This window comes from Heteronotia binoei, chromosome 4, assembly GCF_032191835.1.
Source record: "Heteronotia binoei isolate CCM8104 ecotype False Entrance Well chromosome 4, APGP_CSIRO_Hbin_v1, whole genome shotgun sequence".
Lineage (NCBI taxonomy): Eukaryota > Metazoa > Chordata > Lepidosauria > Squamata > Gekkonidae > Heteronotia > Heteronotia binoei.
This window is the reverse complement of record NC_083226.1, coordinates 16,329,016-16,353,040: the sequence shown is the minus strand read 5'-3', so window position 1 is coordinate 16,353,040 and position 24,025 is coordinate 16,329,016. Positions and strand designations below refer to the sequence as shown.

General features: G+C 41.7%; 1 protein-coding gene across 2 annotated transcripts; it reads left to right on the top strand.

The window, feature by feature from the left end:
• The first annotated feature begins 1,124 nt into the window (after positions 1-1,124).
• Positions 1,125-21,289, top strand: SYCE3 (synaptonemal complex central element protein 3). Of its 2 annotated transcripts, XM_060236836.1 has the most exons (4): positions 1,125-1,535; positions 10,937-11,014; positions 18,237-18,345; positions 21,011-21,289. In XM_060236836.1, the coding sequence occupies exons 2-4, from the start codon at positions 10,937-10,939 to the stop codon at positions 21,175-21,177; spliced, it is 354 nt and encodes a 117-aa protein (XP_060092819.1). In that variant the 5' UTR covers positions 1,125-1,535; the 3' UTR covers positions 21,178-21,289. The 2 variants fall into 2 exon arrangements, with proteins under 2 accessions (XP_060092819.1, XP_060092820.1); XM_060236837.1 differs by lacking the exon at positions 10,937-11,014.
• Positions 21,290-24,025: the final 2,736 nt, after the last annotated feature.

The window sequence follows — 24,025 nt, the reverse complement described above, 5'->3', positions numbered from 1 at the left end:
CTCAGCCCCACCCACCTCACAGGGTGTTTGTTGTGGGGGAGGAAGGTAAAGGAGATTGTGAGCCACTCTGAGACTCTTCGGAGTGGAGGGCAGGATATAAATCCAATATCTTCATCTACCTCACAGGGTGTCTGTTGTGGGGGAGGAAGGGAAAGGAGATTGTGAGCCGCTCTGAGACTCTGTCCTTGAAAGGGCAGCTGCTGTGAGAGCCCTCTCAGCCCCACCCACCTCACAGGGTGTCTGTTGTGGGGGAGGAAGGTAAAGGAGATTGTGAGCTGCTCTGAGACTCTGTCCTTGAAAGGGCAGCAACTGTGAGAGCCCTCTCAGCCCCACCCACCTCACAGGGTGTCTGTTGTGGGGGAGGAAGGTAAAGGAGATTGTGAGCTGCTCTGAGACTCTGTCCTTGAAAGGGCAGCAACTGTGAGAGCCCTCTCAGCCCCACCCACCTCACAGGGTGTCTGTTGTGGGGGAGGAAGGGAAAGGAGATTGTGAGCTGCTCTGAGATTTTTCGGAGTGGAGGGCAGGATATAAATCCAATATCTTCATCTACCTCACAGGGTGTCTGTTGTGGAGGAGGAAGGGAAAGGAGATTGTGAGCTGCTCTGAGACTCTGTCCTTGAAAGGGCAGCTGCTGTGAGAGCCCTCTGAGCCCCACCCACCTCACAGGGTGTCTGTTGTGGGGGAGGAAGGTAAAGGAGATTGTAGGCCTCTCTAAGACTCTGTCCTTGAAAGGGCAGCAACTGTGAGAGCCCTCTCAGCCCCACCCACCTCACAGGGTGTTTGTTGTGGGGGAGGAAGGGAAAGGAGATTGTGAGCCGCTCTGACTCTTCAGAGTGGAGGGCAGGATATAAATCCAAGATCATCATCATCATCATCTTCTTCTTCTTCTTCTTCTTCTTCTTCTTCTTCTTCTTCTTCTTCTTCTTCTTCTTCTTCTTCTTCTTCATCCTAAATCGTTTGAACTGAACTTTTGCATGTATTATTGTATACGTGTGGATTGTATTCCCTACCATACCATTTTAATGTTTCACTGTTTTCTGCAAGCTGTTTACATTGTCAATTTAAAAAAAAAAGTATTAAAAAAACCACAAAACTTTGTCCAATCCCAATCCGATTCAGATCGCTAACACCTGAATCAGGGGTGGCCCATCCCTGATTCAGATGTTAGTGATCAGAATCGGATCGGGAGCGAGGCGAGGGGGACGAGATTGAACCGTCCCGCTCCTCAGGCACCAATCCGTTGAAGGCGGAACGCGAAAGCGCACGCCTGAATCGGCTGTAGTCGTTCTCGAGAGGCGGCACTCGGCCCTTTCTTCTCGCCCGGAGAGAGCCCAAGACGTTTTTCCCTCTTAAAGCGGCATCAACGAGGAGATGCCCTCGACGCCGCGCAGGTCCAGGAAACGCTGAAGCGGCGGCGCGCGGGAAACGCCATTCAGAGGGCAGTTGGCGGGCGCTTTTGGCGGGAAAAGGAAGGCCCCGGCGGCCATTGCGGCTGCGCGAGAGCTCCTGAGGGGAGCCGAGGACGCGAAGAAAAGGCGAGTTAGTCAACGGAGGAGGAGGAGGAGAGGGGAAAGGCTGCCGTGTCCGGTCAAAGGGGCGGCTAAAAGGGGCGAGGCGGCACCTGACGAAGAAGGGAGGGACGGAGCTGACCTGTGCCTCTCGTCGCCTGAGGGGAGGGCTCCGTTTCGGGTCGGGGCTGAACAAACGGCCGGCTTTCTCGGCGGGCTGTTTTCAGGGACAGGCCGCAGCACAAAATGAAGAAGCGGTTACCCATCGCGTGTCAAAAAAAAAGGAAAGAAAGACAAAAAAAAAGGGCTCGTTTTTATCCCGCCGCCCTCCTTCCGAGGAGCTCCGGGCGGAGTACAGAGCCTTTCCCCGCCCCGCACAAACTCAGCCCTACAGTTTATTGTAGCGATGGGACTGCTCAGTGTGCTTAAACCCATTGGATAAGGTGCTTTCAGTGCGCTTTAGCAGTCGTTTGCAGGTAGGCTTTCCAAGTTTCCCACAGGAAAATCAAACTGCAAAGGGTCGCTAGACAGCATTGGAAAGTGTATTATCCAACGTGGGGACCTCTTATGGGCTGCGATCACACACACTAAATAATACACTTGCAATCAGCTTTCAATGGACTTTCCAGCTGGATTTTGCCAGTCCACACAGTAAAATCCAGCTGCAAAGTGGATTGAAAGTGCATTATTCAGTGTGCATGATGGCTGATTATCCAACCTGGGAACCTCTACTGTCCAACATGGGAATCTCTTATGGGCTGCGATCACACACACTAAATAATACACTTGCAATCAGCTTTCAATGAACTTTCCAGCTGGATTTTGCCAGTCCACACAGTAAAATCCAGCGGAAAGTGGGTTGAAACTAGTGCATTATTTGGGGGATTGCTGATTTTGCTAGTGGGTTGTCTGAAAAGTAGCAGGATTCCAGGTTCCTGTCCCTTTTAACACAAACAAGAGAATCTCGCCTCAGTTTACGCATCATCTCTCCAGTTCTGCTTCTCCCCCCTTTCTCTTGCAGACTCTTGTAGTTTAGTTTATTTGATTTATATCCTGCCCTCCCAGCCGAAGCAGGCTCAGGGCGGCTCACAGACACATTAGGATAACAATAAAAACCGTTAAATTAAACATTAAAATAAACAATTTAAAACAGTTTAAACAATATGGTGCTAATTCCATATGATTTAGGATGGCATTCAGTGTTCTTAGGCATCCAGTCGGATCTGATATCGTGGTGGTCGTCAGTCAGTTAAAAGCTAGTTGAAATAATACTGTTTTGCAAGCCTCTCTGAGCATCCTTATTTCTCCAGTTCGTTCCCTCCTCATTGCTTTAGCAGATCAAATATTTACTTTTCGTGTTTATAGATACATATAACTGAACACAAATTTGAGCAGACTTCAGAGGGTGGTGGAAGACAGGACGGTCTGGCGTGACTTGGCCCCATGGGGTCGCAAAGAGTTGGACTTGACTGTGCGACTGAACAACAAATCACTGAACAACAAATCACTGAACAAAAAAGTGGTTTTCGTGGCCATTCAGACCTCACACCCAGGCAGCCCCAAATATGCTGCTGAACCTTTTTGAGTGCCCTCTCTGAGCATCTTGTTTAGCCTCTTCCTGGCCTGCAACTCATCTGTGAGAATTGCAGTCCACTTTTGGGGTCCCCCCCCCCAGTTTAGGAGAACTGCATGATGGTATTATTATGACCATATTGCAGACTGAGAATTGCTTGTCTAATACTGCTCAGGATGTTGATAGCACAGATGGGATTTAAATCCAGGCATTACTGATTAGTAGTCCAGTTGCCATAGATACTATGTTACACCTGCATGCTCATTTAATTTTTTTTTAAACTGAAACATATCCTCAGTAGAGGCTCTAGATACAGGTAATGTTAAAAAAAATCAAAAGTTAAAATTAAAAACTGCTACATGAGGCAATAGGGGGCAAAATTACAGCAGTATCCTTACAAATAATCTGCCTTTGTATACTAGCTGTATTGTATGATCTAGCCAAAGCTAAGCACTTTTAAGTATTATTGACTCTTACGGAAGAGAGTTCAATACCAATTGCTTAATTTTTCCATTGAAACAGAGATATGCACTCCAGTGTTTTCCTGTTTACTTGTAACTTGAATTCAGTGGAATTTATTCCTTGGTAAGTGTACTCAGGGAAGCCAGTCAGAATTTATCCTGCAATATACAGCACTGGGCTTCATAGTTGCAATCCCACGTACACTTACAGACAGGACCTGTTGTAGACAAATTTGTATGGACTTCTCCGGATTCACCAAGTTGTCCATGGTTGTGTTCAGGTTGTACTCTTTAATCTGCTCCAGTATCTTCCCTGGGCAGCAGTTGGACTGACTCTAGAATGTTTTTTGTGCACTCCTTCTCTAGCGCAGCCTAGTGCCCTCAGCAACCTCTCTGTCCATGTTAACCATCAGCCCTGACACTATGCCTTGCCTATTACCATCTCTAGATGGATTTGTTATCTTCTTCATGGGGGGGGAGAACCCTCAGGGAAAACAGGCATTTAAGTAGGTTATAGTAGATTAAAGTAGTTTCCAGCACCACACGCTAATGCAGCTTGCCAAGTAGGGTATGAACTACACCCTACACATGGTGACAATGGCCAAAGGATGCCATTGTTGATAGTATCAAGAGCTGTCAAAAGAACCAGGAGTATCACAAGGATTGTGCTCCTCACATCAGTGGGTGAGATCAGACAGACTTTTTGGCCCACCATAGCCACCCCCATATTTAATGTGTGCAATCACACACACACATCTCCCTGCAGCCCACCCATCCTTACTTCGTAGGATGGGCTAGGAATGGGAAAAAAACCAGCCACCGGGAACGTCCCAGTAGCAAACTCCTTGCAGCAGCTCCATGGCGTATTTCCGTGTCTGATCAGCCTGGGCATGCTATGTATGAATATACTGTGCATGCACAGGAGTGATCCGAATGCTCTTCTCAGCGTGTAAGCAGCCAGTGCTTTTCATGGGTGCTGTCTGATTGCCATGGTGCGCCTCACCCTGGGGCGGCTTTTCAAAGCCTGAGAGGCCACTACAGCTAAATCCCCATCTGATCACAACCTCTGTCTCAGCAAAGGTTGTCAGGGTGGTGAAGAAGAAGATATTGGATTTATATCCTGCCCTACACTCAGAGTCTCAGTTAAAACAATTTTTATTTAGTAACAAATGGTAACAATATCTTATTCCTGCATCATTAATAACTTCTTTTTATCCATCCCATATATAACTTTCTAACCACCCCTCCTCCCGTTACTTGACCCCTGCCGGTGTTATTTACTTATAATACTAATATTAAAAGGTACCCTTAACTAATAAAAACAAAAATTTACATTCTTCTTCCTTCTAAGACTTAATCATTATCAAAAATTGTCCAATGTCCTTTTATTTTCCACTCTTTTTCTACATATCTTCTGAACGCTTTTCACTCCATCTTAAAAACTTCTACGTCATAGTCTCTTAAAATTCTTGTTAATTTGTCCATTTCACTCCATGTCATAACTTTTACAATCCAATCCCATTTCTCTGGTATTTTTTCTTGCTTCCACAACTGCACATATAATGTCCAAGCCGCTGAAAGCAAGTACCAAATTATAGTTCTATCTTCTTTTGGAAATTTTTCCATTTGTAATCCCAATAGAAAAGTCTCTGCAATTTTCTTAAATTCATATCCCAAGATCCTAGAAATTTCTTGTTGAATCATCTGCCAATACTTTTTTGCTCTTTCACAAGTCCACCACATATGGTAGAAAGAACCTTCATGTTTTTTACATTTCCAACATCTGTCTGACATCTTATTGTTCATCTTTGCCAACTTTTTAGGAGTCATATACCATCTATACATCATTTTAAAACAGTTCTCTTTAATACTGTGACATGTCGAAAGCTTCATAGAGTTCTTCCACAAATATTCCCAAGTTTCCATCTGTATTTCTTTATTTACATTTATTGTCCACTTAATCATTTGAGATTTCACTACTTCATCTTCCGTAGACCATTTTAAAAGTAATTTATATAGTTTTGAAATTAATTTTTCATTGTCTCCAAGCAGAACTCTTTCCATTTCTGTTTGTTCTTTTCTTATTCCTTCCATTTTAATATCATTATCCACCAAACTCTTTATTTGTTGCATTTGGAACCAATCATATTTATTATTCAGCTCTTCAGCAGTTTTCAATTCTATTTTGCCACTTTGTATTTTTAATAGTTGATTATATGACAACCACTTTTCTTCACCCGTCTCAGCTGTTATTTTTATTACTTCTGCTGGCACTATCCATAACGGTTTTCTCTCATCTCCATATTTCTTATATTTCATCCATGTATTTAGCAAATTATTTCTTATATAATGATGAGAGAAATAACCATCCATCTTTTTTCCCCCATAATACATAAAAGCGTGCCAGCCAAATTTATTTCCATGACCTTCCAACGCTAAGAGTTTTTTTGTTTAACAGCATCATCCATTCTTTTATCCACACTAAACAAACTGCTTCATGATATAATTTTAAATCTGGTAACTGGAATCCGCCTCTCTCTTTTGCATCTGTTAAAATTTTCATTTTAATCCTTGGTTTCTTCCCAGCCCACACAAACTCTGAAATTTTTCTTTGACATCTATTAAATTGTTTACTGTCTTTCACAATCGGGATAGTTTGAAACAAATACATTATTTTGGTAGAATATTCATTTTAATTGCACCTATTCTGCCCAGCAATGACAAATTAAGTTTATTCCATTTTAACATATCTTCATCCATTTTACGCCATAGCTTCTTATAGTTATTTTTGAACAAATCAATATTCTTCATTGTTATCTCCACACCCAAATATTTTACCTTAAAGGCAGCTTCACAACCCGTCAGCCTCTGCAATTCCTTTTGCTTATTTATTTGCATATTTTTACATAGAAGTTTTGATTTTTCTTTATTAATACAAAGTCCCGCCAATTCCCCATATTCTTGTATTTTAGCTAACAACAAAGGTGTGACTTGTATGGGATTTTCATTTATAAACATTATATCATCTGCAAATGCTCTATATTTGTAAATAAATCCTTTTACTTTTAATCCTTCTATTTCTTTATCTTCTTGGATTTGCATCAGTAAGATTTCAAGAGTAATTATAAACAACAGTGGGGAAAGCGAACAGCCTTGTCTTGTACCTTTGCTAATTATCGTATCTTCTGTAAGATCTGCATTTATACATAGCTTTGCACGTTGTTCAGTATATATTGCTTTTATCATCCTTATAAAGTTTTTCCCCAACTCCATTTTCTCCATTACTGCAAACATAAAATCCCAATTTAAATTATCAAATGCTTTCTCTGCATCTGCAAAGAATAATGCTACTTCCTTTTCTGGATGTCTTTCATAATATTCTACAATATTTACAACAGTTCTAATATTGTCTCTTATTTGCCTTTTGGGGAGAAACCCCGCTTGATCTTCCTTTATGAAATTTGTCAAATGTTGTTTAAGCCGTTCTGCCAAGATTCTTGTGTATATTTTATAGTCATTATTTAATAGTGAGATAGGTTTATAATTTTTTACATTCGTGACATCTCTAGCTTCCTTTGAATCAACGAAATAACAGCTTTCTTCCACGTATTTGGTATTTTCCCTTTTATTCTTATCATGTTCATCAATTTCTGAAGTTTCGGTATTAACTCCTCTTTGAAGGTTTTAAAAAATTTAGCTGTATATCCATCTGGCCCAGGTGCTTTTCCATTTTTCATTGCATTCATTGCTGCTTCAATTTCTGTTTTTTCAATTGGATCATTCAAAACTTTTCCCATATTTTCTGTTAAAGGTGCTATTTTAATCTTTTGTAAATACTCTTCCATCTTTTCTTTCTTTATGTTAACACCCTTAAATAATTTGGCATAATACTTAAAGAATTCTCTTTTTATTCTTTCTTGATCTACCACCTCTCTTCCCTCCACCACAATTTTATTAATAATTTTACTTTCTCTCTTTTTCTTCAGTTGCCAGGCCAAATATTTTCCAGATTTATTTGCTCCCTCAAAAGATTTCTGCTGCAATCTTTTCAGTTTCTATTCCAGTTCTTTATTTAACAAATGTCTCATTTGTGTTTGTAATATTGTAATCTCCCTCATAATTTTCTTTTCCCTGGCCTTTTTCTCAGTTCCCCTTCTTTTTTCTTTATTTTATTTTGAATGTCCAGCATTTGTTTTTCTTTTGCCCTCTTGTCTTTATTATTCAATGTAATCAGTATTCCTCTCATTACTGCTTTATAAGCATCCCACACCGTCTAGGCTTCCCAACCCTCCTGCCCTGGCGGGGGACCCCAGGATTTCCACCCTCTTCCCCCGCTCCCCAAAAAAATGGAAGCGGGGGGAGGGGGGGAAATGGCACTGGGGAGCATGGCGAGCCGCCCCATCTCGGAGCGGGTGAGGCCGCTGTGCCGCTGCTGCCCCCTCCCCGCCCACTGCAGCTGCTCCTCCGAGATGGGCCCAGGCTGAGCCCATCTCGGAGGAGCAGCCAAGAGGCGGCAGCAGCACAGGCAAAACCAGAGAAGGGAAGGGCGGAGGCAGGCCAGGAGCATGGTGAGCCGCGAATCCGGGCCCTTCTAGGACCTGGACTCGCGGCTCGCCACGCCCCCGGCCCGCTCCCACCCCCCCCACTCCGATTCCACCCCAGAGGCAGAGTGGAGCGGGCGAGGCCGCCGCGCCACTGCTGCCCCTCCCGCCCCACCGCAGCTGCTCCTTTGAGATGGGCTCAGCCTGAGCCCATCTCAGAGGAGCAGCCATGGCGAGCGGAGAAGAGGCGGCAGCTGCACAGTGGCATCGCCCGCTCCGAGATGGGGCGGCTTGCCACGCTCCCCGGCACCGTTTCCCCCTCCTAGCTCCACCCCAGTGTCTCCTGGCTCCACCCCCAAAGTCTCCTGGCTCCACCCCCAAAGTCCCCAGATATTTCTGGGATTGGACTTGGCAACCCTAACACCGTCTGAAATTCTATATCTTCTTTATCGTTTATTTGGAAGAAAGCTTTAGTTTCATTTTCTAGAGATGTGACTCTTTATTCTGTAGTAAATCTTCATTCAATCTCCATCTTCTCGACTTTTTAGACAGTTTTGTAATCCACATTACTGGGTTATGATCAGCCCCTATTTTAGGTAAAATCTCTATTTTCTTTGTTATAAGGCCTAAATCTTTAGTACCCCACAACATGTCAATTCTGGAAAAAGTTTTATGTCTTGCTGAAAAAAAAGGTATAGTCCCGCACTTCAGGATTAAATTTCCTCCATATATCCTCCAAATTTTCTTGTTTGACCAATTCAAAAAAAGACTTTGGCAATTTTCCTTCCTTATTATTCCCCCCTCCCCAGACCTATCCAGTGTGTTCTTAATTGTTCCATTAAAGTCCCCCATTATCAAAACTTGATGATATGTGACTTCATCAAATTGTTGTATAATGTCTTTTAAAAAAGCATCCTTTGCTCCATTTGGTGCATACAGTCCCAGTAACAACGTTTTTTTTGCATTTAATATTATTTCTACCACTACAAATCTTACATCTTTATCTTTAAACACTAATTTCGGGTTCAATTCTTGTTTAATATAAGAAATCACTCCCCTTTTCTTCTATTCAGCCAATGAATGAAATTCTAGTCCCAATTGCTTATTCCATAAAAATTTGTAATCCTTTTGTTTGATATGTACTTCTTGTAAACAAACTATATTACAATTTTGCTTTTTAATCCAATGAAATGTTGCCTTTCTTTTTTGTGGTGAATTTAGTCCATTTACATTCCAAGATAATAATTTGTAATCCATCATGGTGCAAATTCTTTATGTTCTTCATAAAATCCACGCAGTTCCTGTGTGCTTGTAATTGTAATCCTTTTTCATTGTAGTTCAAAGCTCAGACCTTCAGGTATTATCCATCTATACCTCATTTCATTGTCCCGTAATTTTTCTGTCAATTTCTTATATGCTCTTCTGTCATTTATCACTTGTCTTGGCAACTCCTTCATAATTCTTACTCTGCTGCCTCCCACTATCAATGTCTTTTCAAAGTTTTTATTCATAATTTTCCCCACCATTTCTTTTGTCATATATCTTATAACCACATCTCTTGGTAGATTATTTTTTTTGGCATATAGTGAGTTCACTCTATACATATAATCATACATGTTTCTAGTCCCTTCAGGATCTTCCTCCAAAAATTCTGCAATTATTTTTATTATATATTCTTTCAAATCAGTTTCTTCATCCTCAGGCACTCTTCTCAGATGTATCTGGGTCTCTATCAATTTGCAGTCATGAATTGCCACTTGTTCTTGTATTTTTAACAAGGTGGAATCATGTACTTTCACTCTCCCTTCCACCTCTTGCACTTTTTTAGATGTCACCACAGTCTCATTTCTGAGATCCTCTATATCTTTTTTTATCTCTTCAAGATCTTTTCTAATTTCTTTTTTGGAAGCAGTTATCTCTTTCATCCCTTTCATTACCCTGGCTTCCATTGCATCTAATTGGTCCTGTATTTTCTCCAGTGAAGCAGTCCTTGCACGGGTTTGCTTGTGGTCTGACATGTAAAAACACCGAAAATTTTGACCTCACCAAATTAAATTTCAACTATCAGATTTAAAAGAGTGAGGCTTGCTCTTTCCAATAAGCCTAATTTTGCTGTCCTCAGAGCCTCCTGGGCTCAGATATTAATTATTTTTATTTTTTCCAAAATGGCGGTCGTGACTTTCTGCTTCACTTAAAATTTTTTTTTCCTTTTTCCTCTAGAGGCTTCTAAAATGGTTATTAACAGTAATGTCCAATAGTCTTTACCTTAAAATCGTCACCTCTGTCGGCTCCACCAATTTTTAATGTCCCTTTAAAATTTTTATTTAAATTTTAGCCTCCTAGCAATGGCCGCCGATGTTTTTCTATGATATTATAGTCCTAGAGTAGGCTGGCTGCTTCAATGATTTCCCTTTTCCATCTGATACTTCCTGCTTTGCTTGCCACCAAATCCCGTTTTCGCTGGTAGAGAGATCTCACGATACTTGACGTATTTCCTGTGTTGGCTGTGGGAGCTGCAAATCTATGACGATGGGGCTTTTTCTCCAAAACTGCAAGTAGACAAAACAATAAATTCCTTTCCACTTTTTAGCACTGTCCTTTAAATTTACAAAGTCCAAATTTCACCCCTTCTCCCCTTCTTCTTCCAAGCCTTCTAGATTTCAATTTTCCACCTTCTGATTTTATTTTGTTTAACTTTAATTAGTCCCGGAATGAAAGATAGCGATCTGTACCTTTTCTGTAGTTATCCAGATCAACACCGGTCTTTTATAGCTTTAGATGTTTAGTGGTATCAAAGAAGATTAGGATCCTGTTGAGCTTATGTCAAATAAATGACTCTGGAAACTTCTGCAGATGATGAAAATGCAACTCGTCTCCGGAGACCCCTCAAAGCCTCAAAGGAGCCCCCCCCGGGACTCCCTTTTAGCCAAGGTAAATCTCCTCAAAGTTTCCTGTGCATATCTTGGACTGATCTCTGTCTGAGAAAAGTAGGCAGTAGGCATTAGATTTCCTTCCACTACCCTGAGCAGAAGTTCCAGCCTGCTCCCCTTCTGAGAAGCAGTTCAGCTCGGCATTTTCCAACCCCGGAAGTCTCCCCTACACTCAGAGTCTCAATCTCCTTTACCTTTCCTCCCCCACACACAACAAACACCCTGTGCGGTAGGTGGGGCTGAGAGAGCTCTCACAGAAATTGCCCTTTCAAGGACAACTCTGTGACAGCCCTGGCTGACCCAAGGCCATTCCTGCAGCTGCAAGTGGAGGAGTGGGGAATCAAACCCAGTTCTCCCAGTTAAGAGTCTGCACACTTAACCACTACACCAAACTGGCTCTGGAAAGCAGTTTCCATTCCAAAACTGTCGGATAATAGGTCAATTTTGGTTTGGCAGCTGCAATCCTAAGCACACTAGAGTGTAAACCCACTGGGTTCTGCATTGAGTAGAAATTTCTGCTGTGTATTGGATTACACTGCATAAAAATTTAACTATGGTGGATTCTGCCTATTTATCATGGTATTTCAGCTTTTATGACATAAGCAAATGCAACAATTTGTAGAGCATATGCTATCAGTTTTAAAGATAGCTGGAGCTGTGCTCTTAATCCAATATGATTATTTGACAACTATAGAGACGGGCAGTGGCTACAGTTGAGTACAGTTAAATGAAAGCAATCCACTTTCTGGATAACAGTGTAATCTTATGCACAGATATTATTTTTTCTTTCATGAACAAGCATTTGAAACAAAGGGATTGAAGTAATTTTGTGAGTAATTAGGACGAATGATGGCTCACATCAGGAACTGGAATTTTGGGTTAATTTTTCCCGTTTTAAAAAATTTAACACCCTGTTGCAAACCATTAATTCCCTATGAAATATTTATTCAAAATAAATCCCATTAAATCTGGTTACCAAAGTAATTCCAGAGCTTGGATTCATTTCTTTTTCTTAATGTAACATCGTATTTAACTCATTTATACTCTCGTCCACAACCTACTAAAGTCCAAGTGGTACGATTCAATCCTTTTTTTGCCATGACTGATTTCAGTGAGACTGAATTAATTTAATCCAAGCACTTCATATTCACTGGCATGTGTGACAGGCTGTTAAAACCATATGTGGCCTTTCGTGCTGCTCTCAGACCTTTTACAATTGGAAAACAAGCAGAGTGCTTGTACAGCTGGAGGGGGGAGGGCTTAGAATGGGAACTGTTAGGCATGGAATGCTTTCGTTCCTATAGCCACTAGAATTGCCAGCCTCCAGGTGGGGCCTGGAGTTCTTCTGGAATTACGACTGATCTCCAGACTACAGAGATCAGTTCTCCTGGAGAAAGTGACTGCCATGGAGAATTTACTCTATGACCTGGGTGTCAAATATGTAGCCCGGGGGCCGAATTGGGCCCCTGGAGAGCTCTTATCAGGCCCTCAAGCAACTGACTGTCACCTCCTTCCTTCTCCCTCTCTCTTGCTTCTGCATCACTGCTTGCTTTGCCAGGCTTGCTCAATTGCACAGGAGCTACAGAGCAAAATCTCTATCTCTTCATTGGCTGAGCCTCCTCCCTTGGGAAGAAAGGGGGAGAAGGCAGAGCTTGTTTGTCTAGGCTCTTAATCGCACAGCATAGCTACTAAGCCAAGTCTCTCTTCCTTCTATTGCCTGAGACTCTTCCCCCTTCCTGGGGAAGGAAGGAAAGAGCCAGAGCTTCCTTTGCCCAATTCCCTGGATCCCATGAGAGAAATAAAAAAAAAAGCACTTTTAAGACCAACGAGTGCTAACGTTTTAAGCATGTTTTAAAAGGTTTGGTTTTTTAAAAAATTTAATTGTGTTTGTCTGTGTCCTTTATAAAGGTTATATCTCTGCTCCCTAGTCTTAAATAAGTACACACATGGCCTGGCCTGACATGGTTTGGCCCAGTTTGATATGGCCCGGCCCAGCAAGGCCTCATTTATATCAGATCTGGCCCTTGTAATAAATGAGTTTGACACCCCTGCTCTGTGGCATTATACCTTGCTGAGGTCCCTCACCTCTCCAAACTCTGCCCTCCCCAGGCTCCACCTCCTAAATCTTAAGGAATTCCCCAATCCAGAGTTAGCAACCCTCTCTGACTCTGCATCGACTGCACCAGATCAATGCAAGTGTAAAAGCAGGGATGGGGTATAGCGTGTATTCTGCCTTGTTTTGTTTTTAAACCTCCCAAATCTGCAAATGGATGCTGTACATTCTAGGGCAGGAGAAAAGAGCATTTATCTGTTGGGGGGAGGGGCTGAAAAAGAAGAAAGTTGTGTGTAAATGATCACCTATTTTTTTTGGGGGGGGGGGAGGAGTGTAAACTTGCTCTGCCTCAATTAAAAAAAAACACAGCAAAATTAACCTTTGGAAACAATGCTGGTTGACTCATGGTTGCAGCAGTTAAAGATTTATAGTTCCAGAGGGCTAACCATGCTACTTGTTTCGCAGTGTAAATAATGACACTTTAAAGACTAAAAAGATTTTATTCCAGTATAAGCTTTTGTTTTATGGGAGAAACACTCAAGAGGATCAAACAGCCAGGAAGTGCAGAGAAGGAAGTAGTTACAGTATGTCACAGAGGTGAGTACACCCCCTCACATTTTGTAAATATTTAAGTATATCTTTTCATGTGTCAACACTGAAGAAATGACACCTGGCTACAATGTAAAGTAGTGAGTCTACAGCTTGTATAACAGTGTAAATGTGCTGTCCCCTCAAAATTACGCAACACACAGCCATTAATGTCTAAACTGCTGGCAACAAAAGTGAATACACCCCTAAGTGATAATGTCCAAATGGGGCCCAAAGTGTCAATATTTTGTGTGGCCACCATTATTTTTCCAAATGTGAAAACCAAAAAAGGCTAGCAGTTGTAAATTACTGGCAACGCTTTTTAAACCATTAAAGTGTATAATTTAGAAAAAGTCTCAAAAATACATTTAGCACAAAGCTGATAACATGAATTTACACAAGTGAATTCCTATGACTTCAAATTGACTCGGCAAAAAACCCGGCAAGACCGGGAAAATTTGAATCATCAGTTCAAAATATAACAAGTTCCACTGCAATCATTTCCACATTTATGAGGCAGTCACAGTGCCATTCTCAGGGACTGTCAGTGGTGCAAGAGCTAAACCCCAATTCCATGAGTTGATCACGGGGCCGCACACTGGAGCCGGCCATTTCACACCTGGAGCTTGGCTTCGTCAGATGTTTCACACTTGTCTTTGTACTCCTCACCTGGTTGCTGCCACACACGCTTGACACCATCTGAACCAAATAAGTTTATCTTGGTCTCATCGGACCACAGGACATGGTTCCAGAAATCCATGTCCTTAGTCTGCTTGTCTGCAGCAAACCGTTTGCGGGCTTTCTTGTGCATCATCTTTAGAAGAGGCTTCCTTCTGGGACGACAGCCCTGCAGACTAATTTGGTTCATATGGTGTCAAGCATGTGTGGCGGCAACCAGGTGAGTACAAAGACATGTGTCTTGCCTACAGTCAAGCATGGTGGTGGGAATGTCATGGTCTGGGGCTGCATGAGTGCTGCCGGCGCTAGGGAGCTCAGTTCATTGAAGGAACCATGAATGCCAACATATACTGTGACATACTGAAGCAGAGCATGATCCCTTCCCTTCGGGGACTGGGCCACAGGGCAGTATTCCAACATGATAATGACCCCAAACGGACCTTCAAAACGACCACTGCCTTGCTAAAGAAGCTGAGGGTAGAGGTGATGGACTGGCCAAGCATGTCTCCAGACCTAAACCCTATTGAGCATCTGTGGGGCATCCTGAAACGGAAGGTGGAGATGTGCAAGGTCTCTAACATCCACCAGCTATGTGACGTCATGGAGGAGTGGAAGAGGACTCCAGTGGCAACCTGTGAAGCTGTGGTGAACTCTGTGCCCAAGAGGGTTAAGGCAGTGCTGGAAAATAATGGTGGCCACACAAAATATTGACACTTTAGGCCTCATTTGGACATTATAACTTAGGGGTGTACTCACTTTTGTTGCCAGCAGTTTGGAAATTGGGTGTTTTTACATTCAGTTGGATCCAGAGTTTTAGAGTCTTCAAATCGCCTGCCACTGTTCCGCTTTAATTATTTTCCTTTTACATTTAAGTATTTCAATTTGGGGTGGGGTGGGGTGTCTCTGATCAGAGGGCAGCCAGAATACCAGTGCTTAGTTAAATGTATGCGATTGCTTGGAAATCATGTCAACACTGCAAAAACAATACAAATTTAAATCACTAGATGAGGCAAGCAATGATATGTAAAAATTTCAAGTGCTGTCAGTTCTCATGCAAATTACTGCACCTTGTGGTGGCTTTTGGAGGAGTCGTTTAAAACACAGGAAAACTTTTACAATACAAGTTTGAAACGCCTGTAGAGAAAAGACAAGACCAAAACTAGTCTTGAGAAAAACGCTTTTGCATCATCATTGAAACCCATCTCACTGAAACAAATGTAAATGCATCAGGAAGCAGCGATGCGAAACAGTTATGAGAATGTTATGTAATGTAAAAGGTGAGTTTACAATGCAGAGATAGTTGCAAACTGCCAGTGTAAAAACACCCATTAATGGCTGTGTTGCGTAATTTTGAAGGGACAGCACGTTTATACAAGCTGTAGACTCACTACTTTACATTGTAGCCAAGTGTCATTTCTTCAGTGTTGTCACATGAAAAGATATACTTAAATATTTACAAGATGTGAGGGGATGTACTCACTTCTGTAACATACTGTATGTAAAATTCAAGAAGAGTGCATGCAAATACCATTCACTATAACAATTATAGCCCATTTCTCTAGTTCTCTTAACTTGGTTAACACCAGATATGGCTGCTGAGACTATGCTGAATTTTACATAATTAGATCTCACTCTGTACTTCCTGTATTTCATGGCCCTGGGAGGACCTATAATGCTGCATTTGAAAAAGTGGGCTGTAGTCCACAAAACATGCTGGAATAAAATTTCAAAAAATTACCCATCTCATGTAATGTCCCTGTGAGCCCTAACACGGCTGCTCCCATGGGACTAAAGCAGGGGTGGGGAACCTCCGTCCCGAGGGTCGTATGCGGCCCTCGAGGTCACTTGGTGTGGCCCTCCGGGATTGATGGGCCATACTGAACCATGTGGCAGCCTCTCTGGGGCCTGGCTGGCCAGCTAGGATCATGGGGCCCAGCTGCGCTGTGCAGCAGCCTCCCCAGGGCCAGGCAGGGATCACAGGGCCCAGACGTACTGTGCAGCAGCCTCCCTGGGGCCTGGCTGGCCGGCCAGAATTGCTGCAAGGCCTGGAAAGGTTACTGTCACAGTTCAGTTTGCACTTGATTATCCCAGATGGTGTGGCCTAGTATGCTAATGAGTGTGTGACCTAATATGCTAATATTAGGGGATGTGGTTTGATATGCTAATGAGTTCCTGCTGAGCTTTTTCTACAAAAAGGCCCTGGACCTATGCATTTGCCTAGGGTGGGGGGCCGGGTGTGTGTGTGTGTGCCAGATTAGGCTCTCCCCACATGACTTCCAAATAGAAAAACAAGTATTTGGATTAATTTTGCTGTCATGAATCATTCTCCCTCGGTGGAGTACTGTTTTTTAAGTTGATAATTTTTAATGGCCCGCGAATGATGTTATAAATATCCACATGGCCCTTGGCAAAAAAAAGGTTCCCCACTCTTGGACTAAAGTATCCCTAGAATCTACAGCATGATCCTGTGAATGTTTACTTGAAAGAAGGACCCACAGAGTCCAATCAGATTTCATCAGATCTAGTCAGTATTTGGATGGGAGACCACCAAAGCAATCCTGGATCACTGGGGGTGCAAGGAGTGGCAAACCACCTCGGTAGTCTCTTGCCTTGAAAACCTTATGAGTTGACTCCTACTTGATGGCAGAAAAAAAGTGTTGATAGGATTGCAGTCACAGTATATTTTCTAGTGATAAATGATAGGTTTTCTTTCCCCATATGCCCACTATAGCATAATTGTCAAGCACAAATAGAAGCCTACCACCAGCATTTGGGCTTGTTTATTCCAGGGCTCCCAGCTCTTACGGCTATCTGCCATGCAGCTGCTAAATAATCAGGAATAATTCCAGAGGGGCAACTGCATTAGTCTGTTGCATCAAAACAAATATTCTTGTGGCTCCTTTAAAGATTTAAACAAAATTTTATTCCACCTTAAGCTTTGAGTGGACTAGAGCCTCCGTCCTCGTGTGCTCCTTTCTCTTGAGTGTGCCACCTTTTAGCCCATCTCTCACTACCCATCACTTAGCCCATCTCGTAGGTATTCTTTTCTCCCACTCAGCATTGATGTGTGCTTCACCGCCAAAAGCACAATACAATATAAAATAATTTTGAGAACTGGAGTGCCTGAAGTTAAGTGTTTAAATTACTAAGATAATTATTTGAAGCGCTCTGTGAATGCTAGGTATTATTTATTTGCTTCAGTACTGTTAGCGAGTGATTTTTGTGCCTTCTTTTTTTGGCCCAGCTGAATGGATATTTGGCTTAAACCAGGCCACTTTATCAGTACAGTAGTAAAAGACTCAGTTATGTGCTTAAAATCTCTTTGGAGCTCTGGGACAACTTACTAGGAGTATTTTTTTTGCCTGTAGATTAGTACATTTATTTAATTTTATTCCACATTTACTATGGTAATGGATATTAGATTTTCTTTTCCCATGTGCCCACTATTGCACAGCTGTCAAGTAGTACAGTTTTGAAATCTGGAGTGTTTGAAGTTAAGTGTTTAAACCCTTATTTTGGCACTTAGAAAGTGCTCTGATTTCAGAGGTGTTGAATTAATCGTTAAAGGCTTATGCTTTATCCAAATATAGTTACTTTTCAGCATCCATGTTAAGAGTATGTCATTTTATTCTCTAGATTCACCAGGGTGTTTTAACAGCCTCTTGGAAAAATGTTTGATGATAGCTATTTGCAGATAATGGGTATCAGTTTCCTACTCGGAGTTGTGGTAAAATCTGCACATTCACAACAACAATAGGATGAATTGTACGGTCTCATTTTTGTACACAACACTGTAGTGCTCTATGTGTTTTTAAAAAAATAACCCAAAGGCATTATATGCTTTAAAAATGAGCCTCCATTATGCATACCCATTGCCACTAATCTCACATTCATTTCTTTTTAGATGGCCAAATGCGAACCCTGTGAAAGAAGTTACGACAATATGGTTAAAAAGCTTGAGGACCTGAATAAAGACTTAGAGAAGCTCCTAGAAGACATAGAAAAATTATCAGGTGGTTTTTATGCCTACAGAAAATTTAAATTATTGGTAGTAGCACTGGTTTTGATCCAGAAAGGGAGATCTGAGTGAATAACTGATTTTGATAACACCTCCGCATTACAATGCTTAAACCAAATTCACTGAATCTGAATTGGATGCTCATTAACATCCAGGGACCACTAGGGATCTTGTGCAATTAAGAGTTGAGTCAAGGCTATTAGTCCAGCATAATCCAAACAGAGAGGTGGTAAACTTCTTGAGCAAATAAAACTATAGGTTTCTGCTGAGTGGATTTTGCTGTATGTCAGCAGCAACTTCATAAGAGTGCTGTCTGTAAGAAAACAACAGTATGAACACGTTCCATTACTTTCAAAGAAGCATTCATCTTTCAGGAGACTGGTGTACTAGGAAAAAGAAAAGCATAACGTATCTTTTAAGAGATGTTACTGTCATTTTGAATGCTTACGAGTTTGTCTTCTGTAGTTTGACCCCAAGAATCAGGTAGTGAAGTATATTACGGAAAAGAGTTTTGGTTTTACTTTGCAGTTTCATTGGGTTCTGGTTTTACCTGAACTCCTTGTGGACTGGGTTGTATTGATACAAAGAAAGTCAAATACTGATAACGCCAACTGGATAATTAAACAAGGCCTCTAAATTTAATCTAGGTTTTGTTGTGAGGCAGTAGTTGCAAGAATCCTCTTTGTTGGGTTACTGATTAGTTCAACTAAATCTTTCCACTAATTAGTACATACCTATACATTTTTTCTGCCTTTCTCTCTCAACACTACTGGCTAAAGATTTTAAACTAAGCATCATAAATAGAGTGAGGTGTACTGCATTCATTGTTCAACTGGAAAAATGATAATTAAATTACTGTTCTTGAAATATGGTTCTTAAACTCCTCTGGGGAACATGGAGGAATAGCCAGATGTGTGTGGCGACTTAGGGTTGCCAGCCTCCAGGTAAGACCTGGAGCTCTCCCGCTTTTACAACTGATCTCCAGCTGGCAGAATTCAGCTCCCTTGTAGAAAATGACTGCTTTGAAGGATGGACTCTATGGCATTGTACTATGCTGAGGCCCCTCTCCTCCCCAAATCCCACTGTCTCCCAGATCCACCCCCAAAGTCTCCAGGTATTTTCCAATACAGACCTGGTAATCCCGGGGGAGACAGCACAAAGTTCAGGGACAGAGAAGATCCTGTGCAAATGAAACTTTTCTCTCACCCAATGGCAGACATTGAAAGCCCCTGACAGAGGATCCTCATTTCTCCATACTGAATCTCTGTATGTGTTGTGGGGGAGTTACTGACCCTTCATCTGCACTGTCATTGTCTGCTTTGGAAGAAGTTGTTGCTTTGTATAAATGGTGTTTCACAGTGTGCAGTTTTAGGAAGGATTGGAGATAGCCTTTTATATTCCTATTCTCAGGGGTCATTTTGTAGAAAAAAAGGTGCAGGAGCTCAGTAGCATATCTCATTTGCCTATGCTCCAGGATCTGTGTGCAGAGTGGAGGGAACTCCCCACTGCACACAGACCCTGACTGGAGGTTTAGGAGCTGTGCTCCTGCTGAATTCAAGCCCTGCCTATTCTAATGTTGATGTTGGTTGAATGCTCTAGTTCACAGGACTAGTACACTCAGCCACAGGATTTCTGTTGTGTGGGTATTTGTTTGCAAAATCTTTGCATCTGGAACAAATGATTGATGCTGGATTAGGAGAGTTTAGAAGGTAGAATAAACTTTAAAGCAGGTCTGTATTCAAACCATTTAAGAAACACTTCTAGAATGACTATGGTGATGTTTCCCTCCTTTGTATTAAGAAGAGCTATTTAATTTTAACATGGGGGCAAAGTGCTCCTGTTTTCTGACTACTGGAAACTGTATAGAATAAACTCTTCATAGCTTTCTCCATAACTACAAGGAATAGAAATGTGCCCTTGGATTACATGGGAATTTGGGATTATTGTGGCCATGTTTCTTTCTGCATCAGATAGACTCTGTCTGCATTGATCAAGTGTCTATAGTACATAGAACTTCTGTGTTCTTGTTGATTTTATTTTAAATCGTCCTTGAAAACTATTTCCTTTCTTTCTTGAGTCAGTTTCTTTGATATTTATACACCAACAATTATTATAAAAGATTATGTAAAGGAGATATTAATTAAAATACCGGCACGTGCTTCCTCAGAAGTTTACTAGGATGTAAATAAAAAATGGTGATGCATTTAATATACTCACATTAGTTTGTTAGCACAGACAATCTGAAGGGGAATTCAGATAATGTGTGTGTTCTGTAATTATATGCTTTGCACATGGAATCTCCTATTTTTGTGTACTGGAGCTCCATGTCTATGTTAAGAGCTATTAGAGATGGCATATGATGAAAAGTTTCCATTAGCAAGGCTGTCAAAGTTGAATCTTCATAAGTAAAAAAAATGCTAGAGCAAATCTGTCCTTAGAGTCAATAACCATGTTGAGAAAATGGGAGAAATACACAAGTATTGCAGTGCACATATTTATGGGCAATGATTTTAATCTCAGATATTTGAACAGAGGACTCTGTTTAGAACTGGCAACTTTTGTGTCTTGTTAGCAACTTTACACTTTCTCGTCATGCATGTAGCTGTCTCTTTCTACTAAATCCCATGGAATTATTGACAGAGTCTTTTGGGTTGTCCCAGTGCAGGCTACCTGGATGGCTTATGATATGGTGGTGATGCGCTCTAACCCAGAGTTGGCCAACTCAATGAGACAGCTTGAAAATGCCTTTCTCACCTGTAAGGAGGAGATGGAGAAAAACTGGCAAGAAATGTTGAAGGAAACTAAAGGTGCTGAACAAAAAGAATAAGTATCATTTAAACACTTTGGTGGAAGTTGCAAACCTTGGAAGATTTGATATGAACAAACTAGTTATTTCAATATTTCTAAATGAATTGGAAAATACATTTTCAAGAGATGTGTCTGATGTGTTTCTGTATTAGATTTGGGGGAATGGTGGGGATTATCAGTTTCTTCATTTGCTCCTTCATATGTAGTGATAGTCATATGAAGAGCCCCATGACACAGAGTGGTAAAGCTGCAGTACTGCAGTCTGAGCTCTGCTCACGACCTGAGTTTGAGCCCGGCAGAAGCTGGGTTCAGGTAGCCGACTCAAGGTTGACTCAGCTTTCCATCCTTCCGAGGTCAGTAAAATGAGTACCCAGCTTGCTGGGGGGGGGGGAGGGAAGTCTAGATGACTGGGGAAGGCAATGGCAAACCACCTCATAAAAAGTTTGCTGTGAAGACGTCGTGATGCGACATCACCCCAGAGTTGGAAATGACTGGTGCTTGCACAGGGGACTACCTTCACCTTTATCCAGTGATAATGTTTATTTTCAGCGATGGTAGTATCAACCACTGAATATACTTCTAGCTGTGTATTGGTTTGTCTATAGTTCCATCAGCAAATGGCTCTTAGAATTCACTTGGTGAATCTCAGTAATCAAATATTTAGATTGTAATAGTTTATGCTGCTTTGCTTGTCTCACTAGTGGCCAGCTTATTGGAGAAGGCATGTGTCTGTACCATAAATCCACAGTATGAGACAGTGTTACTCCAGTATATACCAAAGTTTAATTGCCTTGATTGCAGCCAAATGTTGAAATCCAATTTGGTGGTTCAGCATGAAGTGCTGGCTTTTGACATGTGTTTTAATGTGACTAACAGCTGGAAGGGGCTGACTCAAGACCCTAGCTGCCACTGGTTGAAAGAGCCGTGTGAATAGGCTATTATGGCTGAAACTGTCCATTTTGTTACAGGGAGTGTAATTCTTTCTCAAGCACTGTGTATATGTACATTATTATTATTAGTTATTACTCGTGAGATAGGTGCCCATCAGATAGGGAGAATGGGTCTAGAAATATTGCTATACAGATGAGCTGTAGCTGAGTGGGTTAGGTGAATGGGAGGTCTGTTCTCAGCTCTCAGCAGGCTTCCTCCTCTTGAGTGCCTATTAAGCATGTCAGGCTTTGCCCCTTTCCTTAGGAGCTTTGTTAGTTGCTTGGCGTGCACCAAGAACTACTGTTAGGGTGAGAGAATTGAGACTGCTGGTGTCACAAAGAAATTGGTACTTCCTTTAAAACAGGGAAGCAGTGCCATTTCTCTGAGAAGTTCTGTGTTGACGGGGCATTTGGGGACTCGCTTTCTAGCGAACATTTGTTGTTTTTTCCCAATTTACCTTTAACTTCCTTTTCTTCTTAGCTGTTGGGCAGAACCTCTCCCATCCATGACTACAGAATAGTTTGCAAAGGGAAGAGTTATAGGAAAACCTCCTTAAATAAGTATGGAGACTGTTAAAAATAGAATTGTGTGTGTTGGGGCGGGAGGGACAGATCACTTTAGGCCCGCCCAAGGCTGAGGCCTCTCAGCATATGTGTTGTATTGCTTGAGGTTGCTGGACAAGCAAGGTTGTATCACTGTTGACTTTTAAGGCCCTGGCTTGCAGTGTGAAGAGCCTCTTTGAGCCCCATTGGGGAGAAAAGCAGGGTATAACCAAACAAACAGATAAATATATAGAAAGCCTATTTGCCTGGTAAGTGAACTGGCAGTAATGTCTATTAATGCATTTATAATCATGGAATATGACTTAGTTATTTCATTCATACATCACTTTTCTCCCCAGTAGGGACCCAAAATGGCTTACAACATCATCCTCTTCTCCATTTTATCCTCACAACACTAATCCTGTTGTTGGTTAGGCTGAATGTATGTGACTGGCCCAAGGTTACCCAGCAAGCTTCCTGGGGGAAATTCAAATTCAAACTTGTCTCCTAGTTCTCTGTTGGACACTCTAACTACTGTATCAGCTCTCAATTACTACATACTATTACATGCCCTACTATTATATATGCCCTCTGAGTTGTGCAAAGTTCCAGGATTGATTTCCTTTGGAGAAGAAAAGACTAGAGGCTCACAGAACGGATGTTATTCATTATTGGCTCGATTTTGAGTAAAGCAGTACAAGGACAAGGGTTTCATACAGTGAATTTCCTTCTGTTAAGCTGAAGCGCTATGGTCATTTTAAACAGTGCCACTCCCCCCGTCTTTTTTTCCGCACGATCTTCCTCAAACTTTAAGGTGAGCACTATAGAGCTAAACGGCTATAGTGCTTAAGTCAGTGGAGTCAATGCATCTCAATGGTGCTGCTGTAGTAGTGCTCACCTTAGAATGTTTTTTTAAGAAAAGTCCGAGAATGATAGCACAGTGAAAAAGGGCAGTGGGGGGGGGAGCAGCATTGTAGGAAGTGCTGTGGACATTTTAAACAGCATACCACAGTCATTCAAAAGTGCAACAAAGGCATTGAAAACAGAAAAAAAGCAATTTCCCTCAAAAGTGGCTCAACCATGTTTTGCTAACCCAACACCAGCAGGTTTGTATGAACAGGTAAATATGTTCCACTAGCAGCTGGTTACTAAAAGGGGTCTGTCTGAAATGACAGGAAAAAAATCCATTAGCAACCAGTTACTAAAACGGAATCCAAAGGCAGTTTGAAAAGATCCACACTGTTTTTGTAGTATTTCTCTGCACAGTGGTACTACAGCATTGATTTTGGCCCCATACTGCTTTGGTTTATTCCTTGTCTTGCTCATGTTCTCTTGAACCATTTGTTTTTTCCCTGGAATTTTCCCATGGCTCCCCCCCCCCCCCCCGTTTTTTTT